This window comes from Chaetura pelagica, unplaced genomic scaffold (genome assembly GCF_000747805.2).
Source record: "Chaetura pelagica isolate M959 unplaced genomic scaffold, ChaPel_1.0 scaffold138, whole genome shotgun sequence".
Lineage (NCBI taxonomy): Eukaryota > Metazoa > Chordata > Aves > Apodiformes > Apodidae > Chaetura > Chaetura pelagica.
Genome location: NW_009954215.1, coordinates 641,686 through 650,460, shown reverse-complemented (window position 1 = coordinate 650,460; position 8,775 = coordinate 641,686). Strand labels below are relative to the sequence as shown.

The window sequence follows — 8,775 nt, the reverse complement described above, 5'->3', positions numbered from 1 at the left end:
TAGTAAACTGCTGCTATTTTGTAAGTAGCTGGGTACAGTTCATTAAGGTGTTAGAAATTTGAGTCTTCCATAAGCTATATAGATGGCTAAGATTCTGTACAAGTTTTCTTATGATCTGAAGTTGGTTTGTAATACTAATCTTTTGTCCTTTTTGTAACCAGACATTATGCATTAGCTGCTCTTTCCTGACATGTCTGTGTTAGTTTATGTAAGAATGTATCTGCAAAATATATTATTATTGAAGTAATAAACTGCTCTGTACCTATTTGCAGGGAGCAAAATGCAAATGGAACCTATGGAAAGTCTATTAGTGCCTTAAAAGATTGCATAGGGAATTAAAACATGCAGTTTACTTGCTAACTCAGGCTCTTATGTCTTGCCTAAGCTAAAATAAAATGCTGAAAATCCTTCCTAGAATGTCCCTCTTACCTTTGTTTTTATTGCAATCTAATCCTTGAGTTAATGCTTATTGCCATATCAATTTGCTGCAGTTATTATCTGAAACTTTTAAGTTTGATACTCAACCTCTTCATAATTGTTCTTGGTTTGTTTTTTCTTGTTGCTCTTTTAAGTAAAGGCAACTGGTTGCCAATATGTCTAGTGCTTAAATAGTCTTATTAATACACATAGGGAAAAGCTTATTATGTCAAGGGTATTCTTACAGTTTTCCTTGAAGTTTACTCTCAGAGGAATTTGTTTAGTTCTTCATTGCTACCTGTCTTCATTATTCTCTCAGGTTATTTGAAATTGAGGAAACTCAGTTCTCTGGCTTTTTCTCAGAAGTCCTCTTTTCTAGGCTTTGTGATTGTTCCCGGTGCTTTTCTTTGGAACCTGCTCACATATTTGTTCCCTATGTACTGTACTGCTATGGGGGCTTTCTCAGAGCAGCACAACTTTTTCTGCTGTTGTACAGATACTGGTTCTGCTTATACATCCCTGCATGGTGTTTGCTATATTCAGCTTCTGCTCTGGGAGATCTGCTGGATCCTTCCCTGCAGTTGAGCTGCTGAAGTGATGAGTTCTTCTGAATGAAGTGTGTGACATATTGGGTGGTAGGTGGAAAGAAGTGCATTTTGAACAGTACAAAAAGCCATATTTTTAGGAGACCAAAGGAAAAGGGAGGTTCATTAGGTAGTTCTTTCATAAGTTCACTAATAGTAGGACTTGGATGCCTTGACCTCAGGGTGGCTGTTTTTTCACAAATGTCTTAAAATGGTGATGAGAAGGTCCTATTTTCAGAATATGCAGTGGAGAAGTTCCAGATCTGTGCGCAAAATAGCTACATTCTTTCCTGGGATGAATCTTGGTGATGTAATTGGTTGTTAAACTGGTGCTTTCAAGCATTATAATATACTGAAAAGAGCAAACAAATTCTGGACTTCTGCCACACACGCAACCAGAACGGAATTAGATAATCTGGGAGAAGGTTGTAGGTGCAATTTCACAAGTAATGTCTACTTTGGAGTAATAAATTCTCTGATAAAGTAATCATTCTAGATTAAAAGAATTATTCAGGCCACTGTGTGGGAAACTGCCATGCAGTAGGTCATTGCACAACAGCTGTAGGTTGGTTCTCTCCTGGCTGCTGTTCTTCACTGTCTGCTGTGACCAAATACTGATTTCAGTATGAAAGAATTTGAACTTCCATTTTCTTGGGAACTGAATTTCCTAAACACAATTTAACAGTTTAAGGATTAACCAGGTTTTATATTGAGTTGTGTGGGGTTTATTTTTTTCAGTCTTGTCTTCTGGGCCAGAAAGCCAGCAAGTTCTTAATGAACAATGTCACTTCTTTATTCTTCACCCTTCCTTGGCCTTCTCTAAATGACTGCCCATTGAGCAGCCAAGTTACAGCATAGCTTGTGAGGAAGGAATTGTTCACTGGTTGCTCTTGGGAGTTTAACCAGGTCTGAGCTTTGATCTTCAATGTTCAGCTTTGAGTCTGCTTGTGTCTGTACTTAACCATATTCTTCTTTGGTTTATTTCTGGGAGGAGGTGCCATTTTTGTATAAGGTAGAAAGGAAGTTGGGCTGTGAATCTTGCAAATAGTTTTCTGAAGCATGTGACTACCAGGCTAGCTAAATTGCCTATATTTAGGGCCTGTTACCACACAGTGCAGTGTTGTCCCAAAATGTGATATGAACAACAGGGAGAATTGTTGAGCTTAGAATGTCTGGTGGCTTGCATCAGAAAATACTGCATATATCCACCAAGCTGCTGTTTTCAAAGCAAAAAGCTTTGAAAAGAATGCTGTATTTTTGTGTATATTTTTATTTCTTAACATATTTTTTCCTTTTTTCTTCCTCATCAGTGCAATTTCTCTTATTCCTTTTATTCATACTAGTACTATGGTTAATTGTAGCTTCTATATTACTATAAGAGTGTAGAATTAGTATTCTAAATACAGGTTGCCATTCCCGGATAGTACTGAGTGGAGAGACTTGAGTGTATACAGAGGGATTGGACTTGAAACAATAGAGAAGGGATTGTCTGATGGTCCTTAGGAAGAAGAGAAGAGAGGAGATGCTTATCAGCATTGATGTAGTGAGAAATTGGTAACAAAGAAGCTGGTGGCAGAGTAGAGGAAGTGTGTAGGCAGGGAGAAAGAGGGGAAGTCTGCATTGAAATTGCAGTAATTTCTTTTCACTTTGGGAAAAGCCAGTGGTTAGCAGTCTTACACTCTGTTAATGCAGCCTTACTCCACTAAATCTTATTTCATTACAAACTTGCTGCAACTTTGGTAAGCAGCAAAAATGGCAGCCTTAGACATACTTGAGCTTTGAGTGGAATGTACTTAATTTTGGGTGGCTTCTCTTTCCTTCAATTTTTATTATTTATTTATTTTTATTTCAAACCAAAACAGAGATAAATAGTTTTTTTAAAATGTTTGAGCTTTACCACCAACTAGGCTTATGTTATGTTCTTGAAGAATTGGGAAAAACTGCCAGATAGTTTGGTATACAGAAAAAGATGCCTCATGTCCCTGTTTTAGCTTTTTTAATTTATAAAGAATTAGTGGTGGGAAAAATGTGTAAAAGCTACCCTGTGTAAAGGAAGAGTGAAGGAAGCAACAACAGCAGTGAAATCAAGATTAACATTTAATACTCTCAGAACAAAATAAAAGTCAATAAATTTTATGCTGGTGAAAGTGCATTTTAATCTAGTTTTTGCTTTCTGTCTGAATAGAGCCTAATGAGTTGTCACTTGCCCTTAATAAATTATTTTGCAATAATTTTCTCTCCATGTTTTAGATACAATGTCTGCTCCTAGTGCCCCTTTCCCATCTGCACCACCTTCTTATGAGGAATCAACAGGAATCAATGTGAGCTATCCTCACCCTTATCCTGTCCCAGAATATGGTCAGAAACCAGACTGTAAAGGAATGAACCCTCCTCCATACTTGGGACAGCCCACACCAGTGAATAACCCAGGTAAGCCAAAGAAAATCATGTACCTCATGTTAAAGAGGTGTCAAGTTGGTATGTAGTAGGTGCTGAGTAGAAGATTGAATATTGTGGTTCACAGGTGTTCCCCACCTTCCAAAATGTTTTTTTGAAGGCAACAAAGGTGGATCAGTTCCTGCAAATCCTTCAGTATGCACTAGTATCAATAACATAATTTGGCTTTCTGCTGTTTGTTTTTGTTGGGGTTTTTTTGTAGACTTATTCTGAAGACAGTGTATTTCTGCATTAGGAAATGCCATGGGGATTTCTCTTTGTCATTGTGCGTTTCATTGTTCTGAGCCTCAAATACTTCAGAGTTGTAGCTGGCTCTAGCTCAGAAGAAGGTGATTATCCTCTTTTTTCTTATTTACCCATTGAGTAAACAGCATATTTCTCTGCTCAGTTACAGTTCAGACAGTGTACGTGCAGCACCCAGTAGTGTTTTATGACCGCCCGGTTCAGATGTGCTGCCCCTCCTGTAACCACATGATAGTGACACGTCTCTCCTATGACTCGGGGGCTTTGACTTGGCTGTCATGTGGTGGCCTCTTCCTGCTGGGGTATGTTGATTTCAATTTGCACTTCTTTTTCTTTTTCCTCACATGACCTTTTATAGCTCAAAGGAGTAGCAAAGCTCTCAGCTTTGTTGCTTTTTGCTTCTTCCTAGAGCCTGACTCTTTATGGTTTGAATAGCCTACATCAGCATTTAAGCCCCTTAGGACTTTAAAGCAGCTCTAGAGCACTGGACTCACACCTGTGTGTGTTCTTCCTAAAGCTTCATGGCACCAGTTCTACTGATGGCTTTTGTGGGAAATATATTTTTCCTTCTTGTGTATGTAACAAGTGGTAAAACAATTGTTTGAGGGGTGTTTTTTTATTTTATTGCAGATGTGTAGGTGGCTGCTGCTTAATCCCCTTCTGCATTGATGCCCTGAAGGATGTGGATCACACCTGTCCAAACTGCAATGCTCTTCTTGGTTCTTACAAACGTTTATAGTGTTTAAATATTGATAATTGGTTGATGAAGCTGGTTAGCACCTCTACAAGCCCTTTCTGAAGCTTCATGGAGACCTCTGATTGTTCTGTGTATTCTGTCACGGAAACCAATCAAAAGTAATGTTTATTGCTAGATTGTTTGATTAAGAATTTTCTTGAAGGGATTCTGATGTAGGTCTGTAAAAAGTTTGTGTAACCTTTATGGGCCACTCAGTCCAGCACCAGTTGATAGCAACTGTTTTCTTTCTGCTTTATGCAAAAAAGGTTGGTGATAACTCTTCAGTTAACCTTGTCTCAATCCTTTTGCATGCTGGTGTGCTTGCTTACAGTCTCAGCACAGACCAAGAGGAGGGAGCATCTGTGGAGACATGTATAGTCTCCTGTGGTGTTGATGCTTTTGCAACAGCACTGTTTATAAACTGGCAGGGAGTTTCTTGCCTCAGAGACAGGTACCCCTCTGACAAAAGAAGTGATTTGTTGCCATCTTTTAAAGAGCACTGAAGTTCACTTTAAAAATTAGCTGAAAGAGAACCAAACCTAAAGGCTTCTTCCCTCTTGAAGGCTGCTTTACCAAATAGGCAATTCAGGTAATTGTGTGTCAATGGTGATTCAATCTAGTGAATTTCCTTCCCAGTTTTAAGCCTAGTCATATCTCTACTCTGCAGTTTTTACACAGGAATTTCAAGTAAGTTGGTTTTTTTTCAGCATTTTTTGTTTGGTTAGGGTTTTTTTTAATGCTGTTTTATAAGTCTGTTAAATGTTCTTTCTAACCCAGTGGAAATGCCAATAGAGCCTTGGCTATAGCATTAGAAAACTTGCTTTTACGTTTACATAAGTCAAAGGATAGATCACAAACCTTGGCCTTATCTTAAGGCTTGAATTCCACCTGCAAACAGAGATACAGGATCTGTGCTTTAGGTTGCTGATCTGTTAACTCTTTCTTCATTAAGAAGGTACCGAGTTTGTTAAGGACTTTCTCTGATTATTTAGGATTGTACTCTGATTTTTCTAAATGAAAGAGAAGTTCTGTTTTCAGAAAGTTAAGCTGGGTGTGCTTATTTAAGACAATGATCACAAAAAAAGGGAATGAGGTTTCTGAAGGTTGAAGTATTTTACCATGTCATAAGCAGCAGACTTGATCCAAGTAACATTTTGGATTTGTATGATACCTGTCTAGAAAAAGAAGACAGGTGTTTAAATGAGGCTGTGATTCTAACACTGTATTAATGTCTGTAAAAACAAAAAACTAAAATAAAAAATATACTGCATTTACTGTTCTTGCCAAATGTGTTTTCTGTTTGGTATAAATTAAATTTTCAAGAGTCTTTCAGCACTTCTTGTTTGAAATCCATGAGTTTCATGGATCACAGATAAATCTAGGCCTTATGTTAATTGGATTTTGTAAATTGCTGCTGCTTGTGGGTCAGTCTGCAAGTGGTTTAAAAGCTTCCTTCTACATTTGGAAAAGGTTTCTGGTGAAGTGTTTTCCTGTACCATAAGAACTTCCATCAGGAGCTACTTACTGGCATGAGAAAGGTGAAGATAAAAAGCTGGTACTTTTGTGGCTGTGCTTTGATGTGGTGCTAGCTCGTGTTGTTGGTCTGCTACTGCACCACTGATGCTTTCCATGTTCTTTAAGAGCTTGGGTGATGCTCCTTTGAATTTATTGTTCTGATGTCACAGGCACTGATTCTAACACACAAGTAACACGCAGCACGTAAAGCAGATGTCACCTGTGTCTGTCCCTGTGTCCCTCCACCCTCAGATTTCACAGAAAATATATTTGTTAGTTTATCTTCAGAGTAAGATAGGAAGAAGCAATGGAACATGCAGTTATTCCAAACCTTATGTTAGCTTGCATGATGGGGAGGATTTTTTGTTGTTTTAGTGCCCAGGTCAGTCTGGTCTGGATAATCCTGCCAGATATTAATTTGGTGAGTAAGTCTTGAAATTATTACCTTTTCTCTACAAAGTAGTGGTTGGATAATCTGAAGTAGTACCACCAGAATGCAGAAGAGCACTGACAAATAAAGTAATTGTGGAGTTTTCTTTGTTTTGTTTTATGGGCACGGTGCATTGCATTTCTTTAAGTTCCTCTAGTGGATTGAGAATAGGACACACAATATTGGCAGCTTTTCCATCTAATTAAACATTCTGCAAAACTTTCTGCTACCCCTTCTGTGCTTGAATTTCCTTAAATACAAAACCTGTGTTTGTTCTCTTGTGTATGGAATTATCTACAGAATGCACCAAAGTAGGTAGCTTTGTTAAACTTATTTTAGACAGACAAATGCAGGATGCAACTTGCTTTGTGTGAAAGTGCTGTGTTTGATTACATTGAAGTTACTGTTTGTTTTGAAAACTGGTTATATTTAAAATAAAAAAAAATTGTCCTTCCTATCTAGTACTTGTAATTGGAAAGTTATAACATCTGGAATGTTTCCAAATACTGGAATGGCTGCAATGTTGAACTTAAGTCAATAAATGTAATCACAGGGTTAAATTTTTCAGAGCCTCACTTGGTTCAGGTCTCTGATAAATGGCTTTCTCTGGCCTGCACAAAGAGGCTTTACACACAGAGCCACATTTGAAAATGTGTTGTTTTCCTGCAGTTTCCCTTTTTTTTTTTTTTTCCAGTTAAAGCTCCTCTGGATAAAACTCTGACTTGCAATACAGCTACACATACAGATAATGGCTACACTTCCACATACAAGTGACTGGTAGGGAAAATAGATACGAAATATCATTATGTTCAGTTGGAAAGAGTCCCTCTTAATCATGCAAGAACACTGCTGGTTCAGATGCTTGACACACTTTTGTCTTTCAGAGAGATGTAGAGAACAGAGGAAAGCAAGATTAATACCTCAAACAATGCATTGATTTTTATTTTATTATTAAAATATTTTTTAAAAATCACAAAAATATCAGTGAGTTGTGAACAAATGTTCTCCTTAGTGGATAGATACTGAAGTGGCAGTGCTGACTTTTAGGTGCTCATGCTATTTCCTCAAGTAAGGAGGGGGCTCAGGCCATCTGAAGTCCCCCAGCCTCGTGTGACAAGTTTGGGTGAAGCTATCCTGCTCTCTCACCTTCAATAGCTTTCCAGGATGACAGTGCTTTCTGTTACACTTTGACAATGTTAATTCCATTAAACTATTTTTAATTGACAGAACTTGCACAGTGTTCAAACCTAGTTTATTTCCTTCTGGCTCAAGCCTCAGGAAAATTAAATTTGTTTTGTCATGTAAAGAGGATCCAAAATAAAAGCTGTTAAAACAAGTAAAAAGCAGTTCACAGCCTTACAAGACAGATGTTAAGCAAGAATTCCTATTAGTTGCAGTGTTTGTGGAAGCGCTTCTGGCAGTCTAACCACAAGTTGTTGTTTGGGTTTTTTTTTTAAGAAGTGAGTTGTGATTTTTGTACTAATTAAATATAATCCATAATGGAGCAGCAGAAGGTGAGTATACTCTGTCATCCTAGAAACTATGAAGTACTGTGACAAAGGAGTCAAGTGTTTATAGGTCAAGTGAATTGTATTTTATAGCTAATTAACCCTTGTGTTTCTGTTGTCTTTATAAGATCTTGCAGTGTGATACAATTTCATTATCTTTAGGATGATTTTTAATGCATTTCTGTGGGGTGAATACCCTAGTGTGTGATGTGCTGGACATGAATCCAGTGTAGAAATGCATTTTCTAGTGAGTGTCTTAGTATTTTTTCACACCAACACACTAAAAGGTGCCTGCTGAAACCTGCTGATTTAAAAGGAAATGCTTCTTATTGCCACTTAAAATTGATTTTTTTTGCTCCGGTTTTTTTGTTTGTTTAAGAACCTGAATATCTAGTGTCTGTTTGAACAGGTGGCTGTGTGGTTTGGGGATGCTAAAAGTAGTTGTGCTCACGTCTAGAATAAATGCAAGAAATGAGTAGGAGGCTTTTTGAAAGTGTTTTTGTGGTTTTATGTTTGCCTTCGTGCAACTTCTTGGTACTTGTAACAAAAATCAAACCCAAAAAAGCAGCTTTAGTGGGGCCCAGAGGATTACTGCAGTGAGGGGGCTGTGTGACTGTGCACAGGGTGTGTTCGCATGTGACCAGGGCCATTTCACAGCCGCACTGGGCTGGGGGGAACTAACTCACAGTAGTTTCTCTCTGAAGCCCTTGCTCGGTGTTGGAGGGCGGGTGACAAAGCCTGTCCCGCTTCCTGGAGGTTCGCTGGGGTTCCTAGGAACCAACCGCACTGAAATTCCCCTGGGCTCGTGTTCCGCAAGGTTTTTCACCCACCAGCGGGGCAGAACGTTTCGTCCGGGGCTGTTCGCTCCGCCCGTGCGGGGCGAGG

At 38.5% G+C, this 8,775-nt stretch overlaps 1 protein-coding gene across 1 annotated transcript; it reads left to right on the top strand.

Annotated features, from left to right (window-relative positions):
• Positions 1–867: 867 nt before the first annotated feature.
• On the top strand, positions 868–4,440 carry LITAF (lipopolysaccharide-induced TNF factor). The gene is made up of 4 exons (XM_010003202.1): positions 868–919; positions 3,252–3,431; positions 3,847–4,003; positions 4,332–4,440. Exons 1-4 carry the CDS (start codon positions 868–870, stop codon positions 4,438–4,440), a joined length of 498 nt encoding a protein of 165 aa, XP_010001504.1.
• Positions 4,441–8,775: the final 4,335 nt, after the last annotated feature.